We start from the raw sequence: 25,491 nt of genomic DNA, 5'->3' as shown, positions 1-25,491 counted from the left end.
CAAAAACATAGGTATCAACATAGTTAAGTAAAGGCATATCGAACCTGTTCCTTTATCTTTGTACTCCACTCCATTGACGATGACGGAGAAAGAATCAGGGTATAAAGGCAGAGGGATGTGGTTCTTGTAACATAACTCCTCGAGTATTGCTGAAGGTTTGACATTGTCACGCCACTTCGCGACACCAGATCTGCAGTTGTATGGAATTAATAATAATAATCTTTATTGAACATAGACTTACAATTTTACATTAATAAAAATACAGACAACTATAATATGACCATTATGGTCTTATGCTTTAATTATTTAAAGCACGTAATAACGGGTTCTTACCGCGTTTAAATGGGGATATGAGAGGATGGGGATAACAGATGGTTCCGAACATTCCGATATCAAAAACATAACCAAGCGGCAAAGAAAGACAGATATGTGAGTGGAGTACCATTCCAATCTCATCAGTCATCCCGTGATCATGGCACTTGCAACAGTGTCGAAATATAAGGGAGTCTCATAACCCCATTTCAACGCGGTAAGAACCCGTTATTATGTGCTTTAATTATGATAATAACCGCGTAAACTTAAAACAATGTATAATATGACCAATTACTCCAGTCCCTGCACTAAGCTCAGCTTGTATCGCAGGGGCCAGATTACGATTTCCTATGTTAGGATTTTCAAAATGGACACACGGACAGAATACAGAGCACTATGAAAATGATAACTGCTTATATATAACAAAAGACACAATAATGAAACATAAAAAAAATATTTAAAATTAATAGAAATAAAACTTCTAGGTATAATATATATATGTGTGTGTGTGTGGGAGGTTCAGAGGGAGCAGCAGCTGTTTTTCGGCATTAGAGCCTCTGTTTCGTGATAATTTAGCTCTTGTAACCAAATTTCGATCGCTTTCTTAGCCTTGGACATGGAAAGTGGTTTAATCTTCCTTATTGAATTGTATTAATCTTCCTCATTTTTATATATTACCTAAACAAAAGATCGTATTGTTTCAGAACACAATATTTCAGAATTTATCTTAAAACAGTTTTGAGAAAGTATCTGATTAAACAGAAACTTTGTAAAAACAGTTATTATAAGGTTAGTGATAATTTAGGAGACATAAATGCATGGAATTTACTTGCTGGGAACTATATTAGGCGGCCTTACTAAATTGTATAAATTGTATATGGGCGGAAGACAACAGGGAAAGCACTGCCCTATTTTTTCCTAAAAAAATAGCACGGAGAATGCTACCACGACAAGAGCGTGACTCTTAAATTGGTGATGATAATGATGATAACAATATTTTATGTTTTAAGAATATCTAGGGCCCTGTGCCGAGAGAGAGTTGTGAGAAGCTGCAATAGTTTTAGAAGGATGAGACGTTCGTTATGTAAAATATGACAACTCAAAGTGTAACTGTACCTTTTTTTACCTACTGTATAAAGATATTTTTGAATTTGAACTTGAATTAATATCGATTCTTATTGGCGTGCATATATGAAGCGATAGATCAATGTGGATAAAGCAAGAGAAGTGTGTCAGAATCGAACCAAATGGCATTTCATAGTTTCAGCTTACCAAAAAAGAGGCGTGACTAACTATGTATATTTTACCGTTACAGAAATATGAAACTCGCAATATTTCGAAACTGTTTCAAATGTCCTATTATATTACTGACTCAGAGATCGCATTGTTTATATTTAAATCGAAATATATTTTAATCCTTTCACAAATAATCAAAATAGACAACTGTCGTTTGTATAAAAAAAAACCCTCGCATTTTATTACAGAAGACTTATCTTCTGTAATAAAATGCGTGGGTTTTTTTTTTCATATAAAAAGTGATCACTTTTTCTCTAGGATATTCGTGATTACTACCATCGCCATCTATCGTGATCTACATACAACTTACAAGTTATATTCCGTAGCCAAACCAACTCGAGCTCTATGTTTGCTATAGACCCGATCTTCCAGGTCTATTGTAGTGGTGCCAATCAGCTCATCAGGTGGCATGGTATCATATCCATAAAGAGATATGCTCAGCAGGTAATCATCAGGTAGAGTACAGCTGAATTCGTATAGCCTAAAATTAAACAAAAACGTTGCAAAATTGAGAAGGTACAATTTTTTTGAAAGAAAGGATTAATAGATGTAAAATTTAAAGAGGGAAAATTAAGTATCCGTCCGCATCTATACCTACCTCGAGTCGAGCTATATTACCGGTTTTACATGGTTTTGATTTATTGTAGATTTGCCGCAGATGGCATTAACTACTTGGCCGGACAAATGGGGAGTGCTGAAGGCTCTCACCCGGTACGCACATGGTAAAAAATAAGATTTTTATGTGGAGTGTACAGTCTGCCAAAGTTAAGTTATACCATCCCTAGTTTGAATTGTTTCGCCAAGTAAGTAAATAGAAGCTTACTTCCCGAAAATAGGGTCCGTAGTATTTGGGACGTAGTTTTTGCGATCTCCAAGGTGTTTCTTCCCGCAGTTCATAATGACGTAAGGGTCGGATTTTCCAAAAATATCCATCGGTAAACTCAACCCTCGCACCACGTACACACGAACAAGATACTTTGACGCCTCGTTACAGGGATGCTCCAAAAAATATCTAAAAAGGACAACATCGAGTGGTTAGACCACAGCCCTACTACAAAACGAAAAGTAAAGATTTATACCAGGCTTAAACAGGAACTCCTATCATAGTGCGTGTATAAAAAAAAATTGTTACGATGGGGTTGGCATGTTTACATAGATAAAAAAACCAAGCTTAAACAATATATATACAGGGTGTTAGTGACATCGTAACGAAAACTTTGACGGGTGGTTCAGGCCATGATTCTGAGTTGATATCAAGTAGAAATTTCTGTCGCAAAAGTATGGATTGGAAAATAACTAAAAAGAAAAGAAAAATTTTCATGAATTTTTTGACACGAAATTCCACTTGATATCAACTCAGAATCATGGTCTGAACCATCCCCCTCAGTATTCGTTACGGTGTCACTAACACCCATACCTACTTATATGGCTACCGTATGTACTTGTACGGGGTGTAAGTGTCATCGTAACGAATACTGAGAGGGATGATTCATTTGATTATTCTGAGTTAATATCAAGTGGAATTTTCCATCGCAAAAGTATAGAATTGAAAATAATTTAAAAAAACTAAAAAAAAAATCATGAATTTTGCGACGGAAAATTCCACTTGATTTTAACTCAGAATCATGGTCTGAATCAACCCCCTCAGTATTCGTTACGATGTCACTAACACCCAGTATTATGAAAGAAGGTCCGCGGCCGCGGCCCTAGTGTCGCAGATTCTGCATAGAATTATCATGGCTTGGCAAATAATTTATTCCTTCAAAGTCCGTAGGCTTGATATTGATTAATACCAGGATCAAACATGGATTGGCGTTTTCATTGTGCGTGTTTGACTTGATGCACCTATTGTAGTTACACGGTTGATTGATATCAGTTTCAATATGATATTCGAGCTGCAGTCGTCATAAAATTGCGCACAACTGTATGAGATACATCCATCGCAAGATAAACTGAACACCCACGCTTCGCATAGATTTCTGTTAGACCAACTTGATGGATAGTGAGCCGTATCGCCGTCTATTATCGAGTCGAGGCAACGTTGTTAGTGCAAATATCACTTGAGATATGTTAATAACTCATTGGTGGAAATTTGGTGCTTGATTCGAACTGGCGGCCCCCGTTTGAGACGCAAGTTACACAGGACCACTGTGACTTTGAATTTTCTTGTAGCTGTTATATAACAAAACCATCTTGACACCAGAAACGCAGCTGTAAGACTTTTGCAAACAATCATTCATCCGTCCTTATTGTTAGCACTAACCTTATAAGGTTATTATAAGGTTAGTGCTAACCAGTTATACACAATCAAATAACTGAAATTATATTCAATATATTTTTTAAAAACGTCTAGCGCCCAGCGCCGAGGATTTTCTTACAGCTCCTTTTCCTCGGCATTTCAGGTTGAGAGTAGCTGCAGTAGTTTTAGGCGAATGAGACGTTCGTTACATTCAAAGTGTAACCATGTTACCTAATGAATGAAGATATTTTTGAATTTGAGCAAAACTGTTGATTAGTGCTCACCCTTTGTCCAGTTCTACGCCATTCAAGCTTACGGCGACAGTGTTCTCTGGAGGAGGCCATTTGTATATTGCAACGCCTACTTTAAGTGCCCCACATTGAAGCTGCTCATCCCGTTCAGGGATGCCTGTCTTCTTGCCGTTATAGAACTTCAGTGTCGAGCACCAATCCTTAAACTTGAAGAATTCTGGTTGATATTCCAGCTCGTAATCGTAAATCTGTAAGTAAAAACTGTGATTTTTACGCTGCTAATGGTGCGGATTCCAGCAGCATACATCCATCGCAACAATGTGATTGGTGGTGAGCCATATCGCTGTCTAAGTGGTCAAGCCAACTGTGTTAGTGAAAACTGCAATGATGAATTAATACGAGTAATTTACTGATGCAGGTACGATATCAGGAACGGGCGCTTCCTGGTGGAGAAGTAAGCAGGACCACAGTGACATGTACTGACCTGTCATTTTAGGCATAAAATTTATGAAAATCGCACCAAAATTAACATTAGGCAGATAAACCCAAAGTGTACAGCATGAAATATAGTTCTACTCACCGTGATGTAATCAGATGTGAATTTTTCCTCTTCATAATTTGTCTGCAATGAAAACAAACAGCATAAAAATAATATTCTTCTACTGAACCTTAATTTATCGAAGTAGGTAAATTGTTCTTTTTCTTAGTTATTACTGTCATAATCTGTATTTTTCTAGAAAACCGAAAGGCTCTAACGCGCATTTTGTATAGGAACTGCTGTCGTAAGTTCAACTCCGCTCTCTTTTACTATTATACTCTTGCAAACAGATAACTACGATAGCTCTACTGCTTCTCAAATTCCATAGCCACTTTACCGGCAATGTATATTTTATGTAATAGGCTCCAATTTTATCATTGCTTTTCGTAAGATACTGCATACACAAATATTTTTTTTTTATAAATAGCCGATCATATTAAGGTTTTTAGCTTTCCTGTGATAAGGAAGGATCTCGGTATTAGGTTTCTTGCCCTAAAGGCTATAAGCATAAGATGAGTTTTTAATATAGTCTCACGGAGCTCCGTGCGTCGTAAAGTTTGCAAAAGAGTGGAGTGCTAAGTTGAAGTATGAACTATTTGCTCATACTTGTATGGCGCACGTTTCACGATTACTTGGCCCTTGCAACCTTTTTCTTCTATTCCGTAGTCTCGACAGAAACATCACTATTCTAATGAACGTCACAATACTAGCTTCTATAGATCTAACTCATCGTGCATTGAACCTATTGTATTACTTAAGTATATTAAAATAATATAATCACTAATAATTTTGCTGAACTAGATGTTCTGTTGAAATTAAATACGCATCAAACACAAAACTCTTCTTGGCAGAGTTAAAACACCAAGTTGCACCATGACAAGCCGAGTTGTTTGGCTATGGCTAGATAATTAACCCATATACCTTTCCCTGAGGATACGATACGAAAAAATTGGCTACCTTTTCTGATTGAAAGAACCGCATCCACCAATCATTGCATTCTGTAGGTTTTGGAATCTTCTTGACGACTTTGATCTGATTATTCTCTTTAGCGTACACTGGCAAAAGAGTAATTTCCTCTTCACTTGGTTCGTTCTTACAGAAACTGGCCCACTTCCATCTTCTGATCTTGGCGTAACGGATAATGGCATTCCTATGAGGCGTATTGCATACAAACTCCTCACAATCTTCGAATTTGCTGCTCTTCTTTATGTAAAGCATTTGACCTCCAACTGCGGATTTAATCCAAAATGTACGTTATTTAATTTGTTTTTTCTTTTTTAATATCGTTTAGGGCCGTGTAGAGGTTTTTCTTGCAGCTACTTTTCCTCGGCTAAGGTTGAGAGAAGCTGCAGATGGATGAGATGTTCGACAAAAATAGATTTTGTAAAAATTTACAATTCAAAGTGTATTGATGTTACCAGCTGTATAAAGATATTGTTCAGTTTAGGTTTGACACAAGGTCGTCACACTAACAGTTGCGCGTGTACGAAACTGTACCTGTGTAAGAATGTGATTTTTATTTATTTATTTATTTGTACAAGGAACATACAAAGAATAACAGATAGTACAGGTAAGCTTGTCTCTAAACAAAGATATTTTTTCCAGCTGGCCTAGGGCCTATTTTTACCAGCAGTAAAAGTTACTCTGGAGTGTCCAGAGGTATGGAGTGTTAGTCAAGTCAGAAAGTGTTGTCAAAATTACCTTCACAGAAATCCGATGACACAATAGAAACCGATTTCAAAGACGCTATCCTTTCTTTTTTCGGCAGCCATTCCACTATGTATTTGCTTGGGTTTTTGATGGTGTTAGTGCCGAGGAACAATGTCCTTCCAAACGTACTACTGTCATACAGTCGAACGGACAAAGTGGGGCAATATTCATCATTGAGTGGCAACTCAAATATCTGGCTCGCTCGACCGTTTGGGAAGTTGCTATTACATTTCCTTTCGCCGATTACATCTGATTTGATGAATATTTCGTCGATTTCTAGGATCACACAGGGTTTCCGGGTAATGTTCATGTCTCGCAGACCCCACCAGTATACGTCCACTCTGAAAATTAAACATTAGTCCTCTAGCAAACGGACAGCACGTATTGTTCTTGACAACCACATCCGGTAGACATTGCTTAGCATCGACATTTGCTACCGCCAACGTGTCAAACTTTAGCAGTAGCCGCGGGTCACGAATATGGTCGATTGATTTCGACACATGGCTATCGAATAAAATTAAGTGATCAAATGTAACAAGTGAAATTTTGTGTTGCGAAATTCACGTCCTTTTTTAGTTATTTTTAAATTATTTTCATTTCCATACTTTTGCGACGGAAAATTCTACTTGATATTAACTCAGTATCATGAGCTGAATCATCCCTCTCAGTATTCGTTACGATGTCACTAGCACTGTGTATTATATAAATACTACATAAATTATATTTCATTTATGAAAACCATTTAGTAATAATTTCAGTATCAATAGTCTTACTTGTAACTTGCAGACTTCGGTATAAGTATCTTAGGCAAAGGTATTACGTCATCTAAACCTAAATCGTTGTCATCCTTCACTCCAGCTGCGAAAAAACTTTCTGTCACCGAAGAGTAGTCTGTACTTTTCAAAACCTTTTCTGGCACCTATAAAATTAAATTCATATAAAATTACAAGTTCTAAAAAGTTTAACCCACCTAAGCATAAAAAGCCACAAAGAGAAAAATTAGTCGAAAACATCTGATTTGGACGGGTCTTGCATCTGCAGCTCTTAAACCGGAAAAGAATCCTACATAAAACTGTCAATTTCTTATTTAATGTATATAATTTTTGCGATTAGCTTGAGCCAAGCTCTTGTCGGAGTAGCAAAAAAAAAGTACTTAAGTGAAATTATTATTTTACCTGCAACAGCTGAATCGACATTAAAATCTGGCCTGTGTGCTGAGACCCTCTATAAATCTCATACCACTGGAGCCTAGGAGCGTAACCGACTCTATCGTCAACCACCGGCTGAATTTGGAACCGTCCGATTAAGTCTGTTCTACCCTATAATACAATTAAATTATATAACTCCTTTAGAATATTAAGTACTTAACCATTTATGTGTGTATCAACAATAGTAAAACAAGTGTTAGAACGACAAAGACTTTTTATAGTTGTTATAAACGTGGAATCTACGACCGACCAGGATCTTTATTGGCGCATGCATGGATGACATTGACAGGAGAGTGCTGCTAATTTGCACCATATCCATGCATTTTCCATTTACAGCAACTGATACTTCCGATCATGGCCACGTGCTAAAAGATCCTTGTCGCTCCATGTCATCATCATCACTAAATCAAGAGCCACGCTCTTGTCGGTGTAGCATTCTCCATGCCACCATTTTGGAACAAATAGGGCAGTGGTTTCCCTCTTGCTTTCCGCCCCGCAGTACTCTGTCTAACGCGAGTGTGATAGCGCCCAGAATAGTCTATTTCATTGCCGTACTAGGACTTCTGTTCTCCGCCTCCGAGTAGAAGTAGCAATAGTAGTAATAGTCGCTTTATGTATTGATAGATAATTCTACATAATCTACATTATACCATGTCTGGTCGCATCCATACGTTCCTTAATACCAATAATAATGTCACCGGCGCTTTTTTTTCGTATAGGTAGGGACCGTAGTATATTATTACTTTAATTCGTCATGGAGTAACTAGATGTCGCTAACCGTATAAGCTTTCATGAAAAAAGTGTCATCTAGTGACGGTCTGTCGTATCATTACGAAAACTTTGACAGTTAGTGCAAATGCTCGACATCGACGTCTGGCGAGGAACCCTCTGTATTACGTAGTATAATACTGCCTCCATGGTCCAGTACGGCTTCTGTAGTCCAGTGGTTGAGTGTTGTGCTCACGATCCGGAGGTTCCGGGTTCGAATCCCGGTGGGTCAAATCACATTGTGATCCCTAGTTTGAGTAGGACATTACAGACTGATCACCTGATTGGCTAAAAAGAAAGATGATCCGTGTTTCGGAAAGGACGTTAAGCCGTTGGTCTCGATTACTAATTACTAATGTAAGTACATAGTCGTTACACGAGTCATGTTAGGGACTTTTGGTGGCTTAATAACAACCCCAACACCAGGGTTGATGGGGGTGGTAATCCACTTTTCAACCCATACGACAGAAGAATATAGTTTCTCTATGAATATTAATTATATTATAGGTACTAACATTTTGATCATCATTGTAAACTTCTACTAAAACGTAAGGTGGATTTATGTCAAGCCTTTCAGGACTAGTATGAACCATTTTCTGTGTTTTCAAAACTTGATTCCATATTGGTGATGACGTTTTTATTTGGACCTTAAACACATTTTTAACATTCATTTTCTGATTATTTTACTATATATTGTTATTAAATACTTTACAAGCAATGATCATGGGTTACTGTTACGAGACAGGTATTAAAGTTACTAAGCGCTTGATATTGATGATTTCTTGGATAGTTTGTGTCAACTAAGCCGAATTTAATTTCTTAAAATACTCTTTTTTTAGACGTGACTTATTGTAGATTTGCCGCAGATGGCAATAATTACTTGGCCGGACAAATGGGGAGCGCTGAGGGCTCTCACCCGGTACAAAATTTAAGAGAGTTCCCAGTTGGGCGCGAACGTCGGTTCAGGTCGTCGTCTGAGAGGAAGAATATTGGAAAGAATTAATCGACCTTAGCGGGCCGATAGCGATAAGCGCTGAATGAGGGAAATCGTCGGTATCGGGGTTCTGAAGAGTTTGGTGTCGCGAGCTGATTAGCCAATCAGCACCTTTAACAACGTTAGAAGGAAGCAGCTACATTGTATGAGAATGTCAAATTTTCCATCAAATCTGTCTGTCTTGCAATCTTTGAGGGCTAATTACTTAGTTTTATGGCCTTATTAAGGGTACTTTTTTTGGAGGTTTCTAAAAGCCTATTAAATGGAGCAGTTTTTAGAAATACTTTCAGGGTCTATGACAATATCATGTGTTTATTATTCTTCGGCGAAGTTTTAACAACTCTAACAATTTTGGTCGAATTCTCACTATGATTTCCAATAACTTTTTTTTTATCTTTGATTTGACTGTTTTCATTTTTTCACCTAGCGGTACATATCCTTAGACATAGTTATGAAGTTAAATAAAAGAATTATTAAGAAAGGGATAGCGACAAAATGATTATTTCAGAAGTAAGGTAGAAAATCTTGAAAAAGGTACAAAATGGGTCATATCTCCTAAACCGTAAATAATTGCTGAACATACATGGGGGTGTTTCTGGTAGCTAATGAGCCCCTCTATCTAATTTTTCATTTTGAACCTGAACTTCTGGGCCACCCTGTATTACGTCCTTCGTAAAATACTCTACTGCGCCACATCTACACTAAAAACATAATTGCCAACAAGTTTATCTTACTTTAGTGTCTCTAACGTCTCCCATTGCATTTATCCTTACAAAAGAGTTAAACATACTGTTTAAATTGTCGCCTCCCTCATTAGTTAATTTGGCCCGATATATAAACGCTCTGCATTCGACCATCTGCAAAAGAATTTTATAACGATGGAATCATGAAAAATATCAACATCACCAGCCCATTAATGTCCGCACTGCTGGGGCACGGGCCTTCCCTATGGATGGATAGGGAGATCGGGCCTTAAACCACCACGTGGGCCCAGTGCGGATTGGCGGTTATTAACGACTGCTAATGCAGCCGGGACCAACGGCTTAACGTGCTTTCCGAAGCACGGAGGAGCTCGAGATGTTTTTTTTTGTGGTCACCCATCCTATGTCCGGCCGGTATGAAAAATATAAATGTCTGAATTTACAATTCCGTAACATCTTGGTATATAATCAATTGTTAAGGTTAAGGTCGATTTGTTCATTATTCTTACTAGACTTTACGAGAAAAATCAAATCAAATATACTTTATTGCACACAAACAAATCATACAAACATTTAGCAATACTACAAATGAGCGATGTTACTGCTCTAAAGCAATTTTGCCCAGGCCATCACTACCAAGAATCAGCCGTAAAAGGAATTTAAACTTGACAGCCATAGAAAACCACTTTGGCCCGTGTTTTTCTGTGTGTGAACAAGGAGAATTTGAAATCTGAGTCAATACGTACCACGGCTATGGACTTCACGTACATTTCGAAGTCTCTTTTGGTCTTCAGAAAGTATCCTACAGGTAAACAGCTTCCGAATGCGTGTCTTTGGCGGAACAAGCCCATCCACATAAGTATTTCAACTTTAGCAGCAATACATATGCAGTTGGGTGATGATGCACTCGAATGCTTCAAGCATTTCAAAGGCTGTAAGGGTGATGATTGTGTTACTGGTTGTTTGTTTGAAAATTCATAAGAAATGAGACGTAAAGACAACTGTCATGGATTTAGTTATCAATAATTATAATGATGGTTTATCATTATAATTTGTCGTCGCTGTACGACCTCGGTGGTTCAGTGGTTGAGCGTTGGGCTCACGATCCGGAGGTCCCAGGTTCAAATCCCGGTGGGGACATATCACAAAAAAAAACACTTTGTGAACCCTAATTTGGTTAGGACATTGCAGGCTGATCACAAGATTGTCCAAAAAGTAAGATGATCCGTGCTTCGGAAGGCACGTTAAGCCGTTGGTCCCGGTTACTACTTACTGATGTAAGTAAGTAGTCGTTACATGAGCCATGTCAGGGGCCTTTGGCGGCTCATTGACGATCCTGAGGGTTGATGAAGTTGTTAATTCATCTCACAACCCACACGATAGAAGATTATAATTTGTATATAAGTAACGTGATATTTCCATCATTTTTGAAAACACACATTTACAGCCAGGCTTGTGGGCTTCTTCACGGCGTGATGCAATTCGAGCGATATCGAAACCAGTGACAATTTGAGTATAGGGTGGGCGACAAAATTGATGTATCTTTACAATTTAATTGTCAAAAGGAAATTTCATAAAAAATGGCCAAACCCAAACTTACCTTCATGTATATAGTTTGGAGTCGACCACAACTGCTTCCACACTGCTCAGGTATCACAGAGTATATTATTTCTGACGCTGGTACTTTTATATATGCTACTCTGGAGCCCTCATTGAGAAGCCAAATGACAACATCTGGCCATCCATCTGTGGTCTTAAAGAGATGATCTATGTAAACACTGTTAAATATACATTATACATCAATGAAATTTGGTGTTTCGCGTTCATCCAATCAGTTGACAGTTCATCGATCCAATTGGAAATTCCCTTGGTCTTCTACCAATCAATTTGCAAGTAACATTATGATTGTGTTAGCTTAATTCATGTAACAACATAAAAATAAAGGTGCTATTTTAAATTAAGCACGCAGACCGTCAAATTAGTTTGGCAAATAAATAAAACTTACTTTGTTTATAGTAGTTCTAAGACTTTGGACTAAGCATTTGGTTTCAGCGAGCATAATTTTGACACCTTTCCTGGACCCAATCAAACTATCCCTGGTGCCTATTCTACTTGAATGTTGAAATATGTTTAAAGTAGAATCTATTTTGTTCTTTCTTGTTATTTGGTGGTATATTTTCTCCTGTAAAAACGAATTTAATTTTATTCAGACGGGTTAGGCTTCCGTCTACATATGGAAATGGTTGCAATGCTCCCAGGATAGATACTTACGATTTCTTCCTTTTGCAATGCCAGCTGCTTCTGATCAAGTTCAGTTGTGTATTGTTGGCGTGCCTCTTCACAGGTTGAAGAGTTGCTGGAATACTGGACAATGTCCAGATATTTCAAGATGTTCCCCGCAGCATCGTCAACTGCTTTGTTCAGGTCGTCCATCAGTTCGTTAGGCGAGGTGTACTCGAAATGGTTGAGACGCTTCTCCACTTCAGTGAGAGATTGCTCCTGGGTTCAAAAAAAACCAAAATTGTCAGAAAGATATTATATTATATGTGAATATTAAAAAAAATTTCATTTAACAGACGGTTTTTCAATTTTTCATAAGTATTAATATAAAATTTAATACTCATGTTTAATTAAACAAAAATTCGGAAGGTATATAATATTTATTATATTCCTTGTAACTCACGATGATAGTGGGTCTTTGGTTGTAGCTAGACGTGAACATGTGCAGTATGAGCAATATCATGTACCCACTTTAGAACCCTGTCGCATTATCATATATGACATTTAATGAGACTTACGGTTAAATTTGTAAAGAAGTTAATATGACATCGTTTCAAAGTGTATACTATAGATTGCCTGGTCAACCGCCCGCACGCACACATTTACACTTATACACATATACTTTACCACAACCAAGGGAGCTAAGCTAGCTATTCCCTTGTTACTGGAGCAAGTATGCATTTTTCAATCTCAAATACTCTACTTATGTCCTTTTCTGTACCCCTGGCAAACTTGTGCAAAATTCCATGATGATAGAATAGTTAAAATCTGGGGGGTCAAAATGGCCACGTCGAAGCAATTCATCTAAGAAAGCAATATTGCAAGTTGACATTTGCTCATATAAAAGTAAGTGCGCAATGCAAACAACTGTCAAATAGCAAAATTGCTTTCTTAGATGAATTGCTTTGGCCATTTTAACCCCCTGGTGTTCCGTTGGATTAATCTTACCAGATCAGATACAATCCCGTAGACTATATTGTTCCTGTACATCCGGAACCGAAAGTCAGGGAGACAGGAGGCGAGCTGTAGCACAGGGAACTCCTGGGGGAACTCTATGTATCCGTACGCTGGCTTTGTCTTTATGACGTCCAACGACCCAGTGTAGTGGAGTTTGCGGTTTTCTATACAAAACAAAAAAAATATCTGGTGGTTTCACTTAAATAATTTAGTTATTTAAGTATTTGTTTATCAAGCCTCTGTGGTTCTGAGTTTTACTGTCTTCAAGGCAGTTCCGTGCCAGTTCAGTGCCGGTTTGATTCCCTCTACCAGATTTACATGAGTTTTTTATTTATCTAAAGTCAATTTGTAATCTTCTTTTACACACGCCATTGACCATTACAGAAGGCGATACGATTCATCACCTTCCACCCTCGTTGTTGAGAGTGCATACAGTGAAAAATATCGCAAAAACATTGTAAGCTGATATATTAGAACAAAAAAAAAAACACTGACATTTTAAAAAACAACAGAACGTAAAAGTATGACAATATATATAAAAAAAAACAAAACTAAGGACGACCAACACTCGTGTTTTATTACACCAGTGTAATGTGGATCATTATTTAGTTCACCTTACAATAGTTGTACTAACAAACGGTCAGGGTGAGAGTCTTCAGCGCTCCCCATTTGTCCGGCCAAGTAGTTAATGCCATGTACAATAAGTCACGTCAAAAAAGCTAACAAATGGAAAGGTCGCATTTATTCATTATTTTTCAAATCAGATGTAAGAAAAATAAACCAATGCAAGTCACTTACTCAACTGAGTTATCAGCGTGAAGAAATCTGAAAAAAAAAATAGATAGATAGAAATAGTAGATTTTAGAATCCAAACTTATCTTTGTTCGTCATAGCTTGTTTGATCTCTAGTCTGGTAACGGCCTCTGTGGTCCAGTGGTTATTGGGCTCAAGAACCGGAGGTCCCGGGTTCAAATCCCGGTGGGGACACATGACGAAAATCACGTTGTGAACCCAAGCTTGGTTATAGGGCATTACAGGCTGATCAACCGATTGTCCGAAAGAAAGATGATCCGTGCTTCGGAAGGCATGTTTTGGTTTAAGATATTTATTTTCCATAAGAATTTTACAATTCACTTAAATGAGAACTTAGGTTACACGTACAAAAATACGAGAATACAAGCGGACGATTATCATTTTAAAGGAAGGTAGTTGTCGATCATAACATAACTTAGGAATACTCGGCTAGTTTACGATGCGGCAAAAATACACAGATCTTAATTTTATTATTATTAGCCGTAAAACACCTCCACCAACGCCCATTGGAGCAGCGTGGTGGAGTATGCTCCATACCCCCTCCGGTTGATTGAGGGGAGGCCGCTGTGCCCAGGAGTGGGTCGTATATAGGCTTTTTATGTATGTATGTACAAAAGCATGAACATCGTAATTAAAGCACATAATAACGGGTTCTTACCGCGTTTAAATGGGGATATGAGACTCCCGATATTTCGACACTGTTGCAAGTGCCATGATCACGGGATGACTAATAAGATTGGAGTGGAGTAGGTGGATCCATAATTTTTCTACGGGCAGACATATCTGTCTACCCTCTTTCTTTGCCGCTTGTTGTCTCATATCCCCATTTAAACGCGGTAAGAACCCGTTATGTGCTTTAATTATGATAATAACCGCGTAATCTTAAAACAATGTATGAACATCGTGATTGAATATAGTCATAATAATTACCATCATCAACCCGCCTATCGGCAGGCATTTCACCAGTAGTTATCGCAAGACCAGTCAATTTGCCACATATACGACGATCCAACATGGAAATTTCAAATATGGGACAGTAAATACAAAAATCTTCTAGTATCCATAAACTGTCCTGAAATTAAACAGAAGTTGTAAATTATTATAAATTTGAAATGTAAGAAATTTGTAAACGATTATAAGGGATGCTCCTCACGGCGCGATCGAATATGTCAGTTATTAGACCACATGTAACAAAAAAATCCATCGTTTAGTGGTTTGACCATTTTTATGACGTTTTGAATATAACAAAAACACATTCGACATTTGAGGGATGATACAGACCATGAATCTGAGCTGATATCAAGTGGAATTTTCGGTCGCAAAAGTATGGCACGGAAAATAATTAAAAAAAATACTAAAATTTTCTTGAATTTCATCATGGTCTAAATCATCCCCCTCAGTATTCGTTACGATGTCACTTACACCGTGTGTACGGTCACGAGCATTATATTATGTATACACTTTGGTACCATGTCGCATTAACTTTTTTGACAAATTGAACTGTAAGTCTCACTAAATGTCAAATATGTTAGTGCGACAGAGTCCTAAAATGGGAACATTATATTGTTCATGACTGTAGGTGATGCCATGTCATGTTTTGTGGTTACGTGGTTTACCTGATGAAGGGGAGCCACCGGCTCTACAATGACAGTTCTTATAACCGCCTGGTAGTAAGGAACGATGGTCTTCAGCGTGATAAGCAGCATGCCTTTATGGTGCGGTCCATCTTCTGATGAAGTTCCACTATTGCTGCTGTTTGGTCCGTACATGTGGAGTAAAGATGGGCCGAAGGTGGGTAGAAAACCTGAAAAGTTTAAGGGACGTTTTCTTCTTCTATCCTGTGGGCTGTGAGCAGTGGGCTGTGGGCAGGCTAAATCATCAGACGTTGTAATAGTAACAAAGCCATACACCGTGGACCAGTGCTTGAGAGTTACGCTCACGATCTGGAGGTCCCGAGATCTAATCCCGGTGTGAAAAATCACTGTGTGTGTGTTTGGATAGAACACTGCAGGCTGATCACCTGATTGTCCAAAAGTAAGATGATCCGTGCTTCGGAAGGCACGTTAAGCCGTTCGTCCCTGTTACTACTTACTGAAGTAAGTACGTAGTCGTACGTAGGCCTTTGGCGGCTCAATAATAACCCTGATACCAGGGATGATGAGGCTGGTCATCCACCTCTCAACCCACACGATAGAAGAAGAAGAAGTAGTAGTTATAGGTGCATGAGACGTTCGACAAAAAATGAAATATTTGTGTAATAATTTTATTGACGATTCAAAGTGTAAGTATAATAATTCAAACTATGGTTACCAACTGAATAAAAATAGGTTAGCGTTTGAGTTTTATATTAATAAATGGTTATACCTGATTTGTTATTAAAGAATTTTTATTGCCAACTTAACCACAGTATTTCTTGCAAAATGATTAATACATAATTATGTTCTTTTTCTGTCTACTCAGATTCTATCCACCCAGTGCTAGGTATAGGCCTCCCCTCTTTCACGCCATCCTTTCCGGTCCTGTGTAAGTCTCTTCCATTGCTTTCTGGCATACCTCACAATGTCATCCGACAACCTAGCTGTTTATTTTTAATGAAATATAATTATTTTTTATTAAATTTAATTATGAAAATCCACAGCTCCTCGGTAGGGTTATGCTTGTAGTTCCTTGTCGTAGGCTTAGAATTCCTTCATTGCTTCTCATCCCTCACTATTACACGAACTTTAGAAAGAACAGCTCTTTACTGAAATGTTCTAATTACTTATTTAATAAACTTAGTCATGACTCGAATTTGGACCTATTTGCTGACAGCATTTGAGGTGCTAAAAAGCACTTGTTAGAGACTTCGTTTCCTCTATTTTTTAGACATTCTTATTTTGAAGGATTTTTTCCATTTGCATAAGGTATTAGAACCATAATATTGTAAAATTATGTGTTTTTTTTTTACAATCTGTGGAAGCTTTTTAATGGATTTTAGATATTAAGTTAGTATGTAACATTGTTTTAGAGTTATCATTTGATTAATAGGTACCATTTTCTCCATCATGGGAAATCTGAGCCAGCTTGAGTTCAGCGCTACCTAGTACCCTGTTGAAGCAACCATCAGCTGAACAGACCTCGAAGCGGATAGTCTGGTTCATATTTGGGAACATCTCCACCATTGAAATCTGCTCGTTGTATTTTGGATCATTGGTGCGATGCTGAACGTTGGTTTTAGCCTGCAATTTCAAAGGAACAGTACTATATCCCAAGAGAATAGTATAGGTACGGTCACGAGTACTAATATGTATACACTTTGATACCATGTCACATTAACTCACTTGACAATTTAAACCGTAAGTCTCATTAAATGTCAAATATGATAGTGCGACAGGGTTCTAAAGTGGGTACATGATATTTCTCATGACTAAGTACCCACGCCTCAGCTATATTTCTGTTAGACCAACGTGATAGGTTGTGAGCGGCATCGCCTAGAATGATCGAGCCAGCTGTGTTAGTCAAAACTGCACTAAAGATATTATTAATAACTCATTGGTACAAGCCTGGTGCCGGGGTTCAAACCTGCGTTCCCTGTATATTTTTACACTATAATCCTTTGCGTGGAAGATGTGGTGTTGGCGAAGGATGGAGAGTATAAGCTGGACTGAAATGGTATCAAATTAAAAAGTGCTGGAAAGAGTTGAAGAAAAGAGAACCATATTGAAGGCTATAGAAAATCGGAGAGAAATATGATTGGCCACCTGATACTACACGAGTCATTTATAACAAACATTATAGAAGGAAAAATTGAAGGGAAGAGAGGAAGGGGTAGACCTAGGATAACATTTATGAAACAAATAAAAGAGAAGGTGCAGGTCGTGTCGTGTCGGGAGGGTTTTGGCGGGAAGAAGAGAGGAATGGCGATTACTCCACCGACAAGAGCGCAGCTCTTAAATAGAGAGAGAGAGAATCCTTTGCGTAGCGTTTAACTGCTAAATCATAGTGTTATACTTATTCCCTAAAGATCGGAAAGAAAAAATCTTAGAAAAACTTATTTTCAATCAAACTTTTTTTAACTGCCTGCTTTTCTTTTTCGAAACTCATTTACACTCCATGTTGTTCAGCATTTTATAGCAGTTTATCATGGAGAACTGTCAAAAGGACAATGACCGTAATTGTATGAGACCCGTCGCTCCTTCCAACATATACTTTTTATGTGTAAGTAGCTAACTAGTTTAATTAGTATCTATAAAAACGCTACCTACCAATTAGTTTTAGCTTCAAAATCCATGGAGCTAAGTACCTAATATCAAATCGCTAAGACGCTTCGATTGATGTACGTCTGGAAACTGTTGGTTGAAAATTTGAAATAATGATGTACTAGGAGGTACCCAAATTCATTAAATACCCGAATTCCGAACCCCGCGTATTTGGAGGAAGTCGCCATATAACTAATATATCAACTCTCTAAGACGCTTCGAATGAGGTATGTCTGGAATCTGTTGGTGGAGGGGGACGCTTTGATCCATCATCGTTTAGGAAGACAACAGTGCTGCTGCCCACATTTTGGCTTCTAGTTTTTATCCCCATTTAGATACAACATGAATCTTACCACAAGACCGCAAAAGGAGACGCGAACGTATGTACTGGGAGCCTTCCCGTACCTCCGGTCTAAGTGAGACGGTACACAGCTGGGCAGACTAAATGCAGCGTGAACTGTCACCTGGTAGCATGCCTTTTGTTGCTCGGCACTCGTAGGTAAGATGAGGGTACTGACGAAGAAAATAATGTCAATATAAAGTCAATATACAGGGTGTTAGTGACATCGTAACGAAAACTTTGAGGGATGATCGAGACCATGATTCTGAGATGATATCAAGTGGAATTTTCCGTCGCAAAAGTATGGAACAGAAAATAACTTAAAAAATATTTTTTTTATGAATTTTCTGACTGAAAATTCCACTTGATATCAACTCAGAATTAGGATCTGAATCATCCCCTTCAGTATTCGTTACGGTGTCACTAACACCCATACCTACTTGTATGGCTACAGTATGTACTTGTGCGGAGTGTAAGTGACATCGTAACGAATACTGAAGGGGATCATTCAGCTGATTATTCTGAGTTAATATCAAGTGGAATTTTTATCGCAAAAGTATAGAATTGAAAATAATTAAAAAAAAACTAAAAAAAAATCATGAATTTTGCGACGGAAAATTCCACTTGACATCAACTCAGAATCATGGTCTGAATAATCCCTCTCAGTATTCGTTACGATGTCACTAACACCCTGTATTTATGAAAACATTGGTGCAAATTCCTGCAGATTCCATCCAATTTTATTTTAAGTTATACGTGTCATTTTCCTATCCGCTCAAAAAGAAAGGGACGATTACCCGACAGGCATAAAATTATTGAGCCGCCAAAGGCTCCTTACGTGACTCAAGTAACGTACTTACATCAGTAAATAATAACCGGGACCAACGGCTTAACGTGTCTTCCGAACCACGGATCATCTTACTTCTGGACAATTAGGTGATCATCCTACAATGTCCTGGCGGGATTGGAACCCGGGACCATGAGCAAAGGCTCAATTATGGTTATGATAAGTGTATACTGTGTTTAGATAATTATAAAAAAATAAAGTACTTACTCTTCTACTTTATCATCGCTGACAATAGCAGGCATGACCTGTACCTCTCCTTTAAATATTATTGATATATCCACTTTCAGAAACCCTACTGGCCCAGTAGACTGTGGGTCTCGAGGTAAGCTTAGCTGCGCCCATTTGTGGTAAACTTGGTGATCTGTAGGCAACATTTTAATATAACATATTTTACCCGGTGAGAACTCTCAACTCGCCCCATTTGTCTACAATAAGTCACGACAATATAAGTAAAATAAAAAAATATTATGTGAGATAGCGCCAAAATATTGTTTTATGAAATAAAGTAGAAAATCTTGAAAAACATACAAAATTGGTCTTATCTCCTAAACTGTAAATAATCGCTGAACATAAACGGTGGTGTTTCTGGTAGCCAATGAGTCTATCTATTTTTTTCATTTTGAACCTGAACTTCTGGGCCACCTGTATATAATATAGACGCCACATCATAATATTATAGGAAAGTTTTTTTGTTAGGGAACCTTATTTTACGCGTTTGTCGCGCTTTTTAACTAATGGGACCTAGTAAGGTAACACTAACTAAAGCTCTATCAACAGTCCGTTTTGCCCACAATATAGGGACCTTTTTTATTTTGTCATATAATATCATACTCGTAGGGGTTTTAATGAAAAATCCTAAAAGCCGAAACTTTAAGCGCCTGGATCATTTACACAGCAACTTCGAGGTGAACGAGTCTAATGGACGACATTGCTATAATAAAAACGTCAGGCAAAAGGTGTGCGCATTGAATTACCTACTTATTTTAACTTGATGAGATAGGCACATACAGAAGATTTAAATATAATATACATAAACAGCCCATATACGTCCCACTGCTGGGCACAGGCCTCTCCTCAATCAACCGGAGGGGGTATGTATGGAGCACACTCCACCACGCTGCTCCAATGTGGGTTGGTGGAGGACGTGTTTTTACGGCTAATAGCCGAGACCAACGGCTTAACGTGAAGCACGTAATCATCTTACTTTTTCGGACAATCAGGTGATTCAAGCCTGAAAAGTCCTTACCAAACAAAGGACAGTCTAACAAAGTGATTTCGACAATGTCCCCATCGGGAATCGAACCCGGACCTCCAGATCGTGAGCCTAACGCTCTAACCACTAGACCACGGAGGCTGTCAGATATAATATACTTAGTAAAAATTAATCCGGGATATTGAGATTGAAAAACTAGGGTTGTTTTGGCCTTAAGGCATCTCCATAACCTTACATCTAGGTCGGTTCGGTAGTGTTTTTATCATGACAGACTTATTTGCACATACATTTATAATACTATTAATTATGGATAGTGGCCTCCGTGATCCAACATATCCCAACAATTGGTGGCTGATCTTCCGATTGTCGAAAGATGATCAGTGCTTCGGAGGGCACGTTAAGCAGTCGGTCGGCTGCTATTTACGTCTGTGGTCGTTACATGACCCATGTCCACTGAGGTTTTTTTTTACCTTTCATGGGATAGCTCTTGGCCCCAGACTTGCCCGAAAGCATTGACGAGGCCTAAGATGGATCGAGCTCGCCCAGAAGGTGCCTGTTCACTCTGGCCTTGAAAGCACCCGGGTTATATGCATTCGGAAATAGAGAAGACGGCAAATAATTCCAGTCCCTAGCAGTGCGCATAATGAAGGACGATGCGAAGTTTAGTAAGCATAAGCGAATTTTTGATAAGGCGAGAAGATGTATGGACTTACTAGGCTGTGCCCAAATGGCGCCCAGGTCAATGGTAGCCTCGCCGAGCATGCGCGGTGGGGCGCAACACTTAGGCTCCATCACTGCTAACCACAGGCTCGATCGCTGGATTTCTCTGATACTCATGTACATATCAAACACTAAGTACTGGAAACACAAGTTACACTTAATTATGGAATAAAATATAAATAGTTTATTTTACTTTTTTTTATTTATAATAGTTTTTTTTTTGAGGAAGCTCGGTGCCGCAGCGGTTAACGCGCTCGATCTGCGATTGTTGAAGTTAAGCAACTTTCGCAAAGGCCGGTCATAGGATGGGTGACCACAAAAAAGAAAAGTTTTCATCTCGAACTCCTCCGTGCTTCGGAAGGCACGTTAAGCCGTTGGTCCCGGCTGCATTAGCAGTCGTTAATAACCACCGATCCGCACTGGGCCCGCGTGGTGGTTTAAGGTTCGATCTCCCTATCCATCCATAGGGAAGGCCCGTGCCCCAGCAGTGGGGACGTTAATGGGCTGGTGATGATGAGTTTATTTTACAAGGACGCCACACACAAAAAACAAGACAATAACACCATTCAAAATTTTCACAAAATAATTACAAAAAGCGCAACGGATGTTCGTAGAATTGATCATAAGGTGGTAGTGGACGACCTGAGATGAAAGTGTAATTAATTAAATCCATTATAAGTAGATAATGGTGCTAATTCCTGTACATAACATAAACTGCCTATATACGTCTCACTGCTGGGCACAGGCCTCCCCTCAATCAACCGGAGGGGGTATGGAGCATACTCCACCACGCTGCTCCAATGCGGGTTGGTGGAGGTGTTTTTACGGCTAATAGCCGGGACCAACGGCTTAACGTGCCCTCCGAAGCACGGAACATACATACATAAACTCACGCCTATTTCCCACCGGGGTAAGCAGAGACTATAGAATTCCATTTCTGGGTATATGCTGATGATAATATTATACATAAAGTCACGGCCGTCATCCGTAATCGGGTGGCCAGAGCATCATCGTAAGTAACTATAAAGAAAATGATTGATTACTTCTCGATATAAGGGCTCGTCCATATTCTTTCTGACAGTGGTCCTATGTTTCTTTCTGCCCAAGACAACCATCACGTAGGAGTTGGTGGCCTGGGGATTTGACCAGGTCAGTTTCCTGGCCTCCAGGACATTTACTGATACCTGGGTAAAGAACAAAAGCCGATGATGAATATGCTATGTGCCGAGGGTCTTTTGCAGCTACTTTTCCTTGGCTACTTCATACAGATTGAGAAACTGCATTTAGGATGTTCGGTAAAAAATATAGGTATTTAATTAATCTTATTTAGAAATTGTCGATTCAAAGTGTAGCTACATCGTCGACTGAAATAAAGTAATTATTGAATTTAAACTTAGTTATTGCGAGTTAGGCGATTAAAATAAAATATATATTTTTTCAATAATAAAGTTGAGCTTTTCTGTTATACTTTTTAATAGGTATTACAAGGCAACGGATTATTTTATTTATTAAAGAAGTAGAAATGGGGCAAGACTATTGCCATTAACCATCATCATCATCATCAATTTAAGAGCCACGCTCTTGTCGGTGTAGCATTTTCCATTCCAGTCTATCAAAGGCCAATTCCTTGACTTCCCTATAAGACACGACGTTAACCTAGTCTTTAATCTGTTCCGTGTAAGCTCTTCATGGTGGTCCCCTTCCTCTCTTTCCTTCTAGCTTTCCTTCTATGATGTTTTAAATAAATTCGTCGTGTCTTATTAGGTGTCCAATCATCTTGCCTCTTCTGTCCTCAATAATTCTCAGTATCCGTTAACCGTGCACAACATGTATTCAGACACGGGAGACACGGCTTCCGTGCTTCACTTAGCAGGGTCCACAGAATACCTGTGTCGTGGCTCGCGCCGCGGCTTATGCTGAGTGAGGCCCTTTTATAAAGGACACCACCACCATCGTTGACCAGTCCATACACTCAATTATTTGTATTTCTCGTGTATGTTGTTTTTATTATTTGTTTTGTTTGATTGTAAGTTGTATGTTACTCCGTGTTTTAAATTATATATTTGTTTTGTATTTGTTACTGTGGTGTCCCTTTATAATAAACGTTTCTTTCTTTCTATTCAAACTCATAAAGCCAAATTCAGTGATTTATACAGCCCGAGCCGGAGTTCGAACCTTTGACACTACGATAAAGGTCATGCGTTCTCCGAACAGGGCTATCACGGATTTACGAAAGTTCAGAATCTAACTAAACCTATAAATCAAAAGAGAAGTACCTTGGTACTCGATTTGATCTTCATTCCCTTGTTGTACCTGCTCCGTCTCTCAAAGATGTTTTATTAAATTATATATTATTTACTGCAAAGAAACCGGAGCGGGTACCAGGCATACATAAAACATAAAGGCTGCATCGCTACCTCGGCTGTTGACAGACATTCATTGTATAGCAAAAAGGGAGTCGCCAATACGGGCTTATGATAAATAATTTATAAGCAAGCCCAGAGGTAACTGGCCGCTTCCGGATCGTGGGGTTCCATTCGAGTCACTTTTTGTCCACCGCAAGCATGGGATGTAATTTATAAAGTAGCATATATACATACGGGGTGGGCAGACTCACGATTGTCATAAGACAAGCGCGTCTTTGCGCAGACATTATGGTCCGAAAAACGGTAACTTAGTCTGCTAACTATTCGCGCTTGAACTGCTTGTGGTATGGATTTAAGATCCAGGGAAAACAAGTTCAAAATACAAAAATATCTTTATTCAGTAGGTAACATAGTTACACTTTGAATCGTAAATTTTACATAACGAACGTCTCATCCGCCTAAAACTACTGCAGCTTCTTACAACCTACATAGCCGAGGAAAAGAAGCTGCAAGAAAAACCTCGGCACTGGGCCCTAGACGTTCTTTAATAAAAAAACGTAGTTTTTATCCCGGGACTCCCTTACTAGGGGTATAAAAAGGGGGAGTTTTTTTTAGATGCCCGGGTCCCAGACGGAAAGCTAGTCAGAAATAAAAAAAAATTACGAACCTGGAAGTATTGTGGTGTGCTCTCGGGATCAAAATCATTAGGGGGCCGGTATGGCGGCGGCCGACCGGTCTTCCTCAGCCGCCGGTCCCGCATTCGGCTGAAGTGTCGGTAAATCCGACGGAATATCAAGTATAATGATAATCGCACCAGAACTTCTTAAAAACATACCACCATCCTGTATGAAAGTTGAACCGATTTGTTTTTATGAACTTCACTTTGACTGAATTATGTCACCGTGACAGAAAACCAGAGTGAAAATGAGAATAGTCCAAAATAACGGTTCTTTTATTCTTCCTTTTCTTTTCTTGGCCACATCACAGACGTCACACAACATTGATAATGTGTATATACACATTATCAATGTTGTGTAATGTGTGTATATGTCACCGTAAAATTGTAAATAACGTTAGATTATAATCTATCTCGCGAGATTGTGAACTGTCGAAAAATTGTGAAACGTAATATCATCATCATCAGCCGTATGACGCCCACTGCTGGGCATAGGCCTCCCCCAAGGATCTCCACGACGATCGGTCCTGCGCTGCCCGCATCCAGCGGCTTCCCGCGACCTTCACCAGATCGTCGCTCCACCTTGTAGCGGGCCTACCCACTGAGCGTCGTCCGACACGTGGTCGCCACTCCAGAACCTTTCCGCCCCATCGGCCATCGGTTCTCCTCGCTATGTGTCCTGCCCACTGCCACTTCAGCTTTGCAATTCTCCGAGCTATGTCGGTGACTTTAGTTCTCCTGCGGATCTCCTGAAACGTAATATACTGCTTACAATTTAACGTATTATTATTCGTCAAATTATAATCTATCGAAGTAAAACTATTAAATCACAATCTTACAATTGCGACCCAAGCAAGCAAGCAAGCAAGCAAGCAAGCAAGCAAGCAAGCAAGCAAGCATTGCATTGCATTGTGGCCCAAGGGCCACCCCCGCCGCACCCTAACCTACTGTTATGCCTTGTAAAAATTATGACAAAACACTATTATTCTAAAAAAGAATTATGGATATCTATTTATTAATCCCA

The 25,491-nt window shown here is 38.9% G+C and overlaps 1 protein-coding gene across 1 annotated transcript in view; it reads right to left on the bottom strand.

Moving 5' to 3' along the window:
• The window catches only part of LOC126380196 (otoferlin-like), a 33,137-nt gene extending 8,586 nt beyond the window's left edge, over window positions 1-24,551 (bottom strand). The window contains exons 1-25 of the mRNA XM_050029454.1: window positions 24,459-24,551; window positions 22,469-22,609; window positions 21,419-21,563; window positions 19,700-19,853; window positions 18,659-18,818; window positions 17,099-17,285; window positions 15,684-15,871; window positions 14,998-15,139; window positions 14,053-14,079; window positions 13,246-13,418; window positions 12,289-12,516; window positions 12,023-12,199; window positions 11,618-11,770; window positions 10,764-10,949; window positions 10,051-10,173; window positions 8,838-8,969; window positions 7,522-7,665; window positions 7,120-7,265; window positions 6,338-6,687; window positions 5,594-5,865; window positions 4,679-4,720; window positions 4,132-4,346; window positions 2,432-2,620; window positions 1,919-2,089; window positions 36-190 (exon numbers count right to left, since the gene is read on the bottom strand). Coding sequence (XP_049885411.1) covers window positions 36-190; window positions 1,919-2,089; window positions 2,432-2,620; window positions 4,132-4,346; window positions 4,679-4,720; window positions 5,594-5,865; window positions 6,338-6,687; window positions 7,120-7,265; window positions 7,522-7,665; window positions 8,838-8,969; window positions 10,051-10,173; window positions 10,764-10,949; window positions 11,618-11,770; window positions 12,023-12,199; window positions 12,289-12,516; window positions 13,246-13,418; window positions 14,053-14,079; window positions 14,998-15,139; window positions 15,684-15,871; window positions 17,099-17,285; window positions 18,659-18,818; window positions 19,700-19,853; window positions 21,419-21,563; window positions 22,469-22,609; window positions 24,459-24,551 — 4,093 coding nt within the window. The remainder of the gene's footprint in view (window positions 1-35; window positions 191-1,918; window positions 2,090-2,431; window positions 2,621-4,131; window positions 4,347-4,678; window positions 4,721-5,593; window positions 5,866-6,337; window positions 6,688-7,119; window positions 7,266-7,521; window positions 7,666-8,837; window positions 8,970-10,050; window positions 10,174-10,763; window positions 10,950-11,617; window positions 11,771-12,022; window positions 12,200-12,288; window positions 12,517-13,245; window positions 13,419-14,052; window positions 14,080-14,997; window positions 15,140-15,683; window positions 15,872-17,098; window positions 17,286-18,658; window positions 18,819-19,699; window positions 19,854-21,418; window positions 21,564-22,468; window positions 22,610-24,458) is intronic.
• Between the last annotated feature and the right edge of the window lie 940 nt (window positions 24,552-25,491).

Source organism: Pectinophora gossypiella, chromosome Z (assembly GCF_024362695.1).
Source record: "Pectinophora gossypiella chromosome Z, ilPecGoss1.1, whole genome shotgun sequence".
Lineage (NCBI taxonomy): Eukaryota > Metazoa > Arthropoda > Insecta > Lepidoptera > Gelechiidae > Pectinophora > Pectinophora gossypiella.
This window is presented reverse-complemented; position numbering and strand designations above follow the sequence as displayed.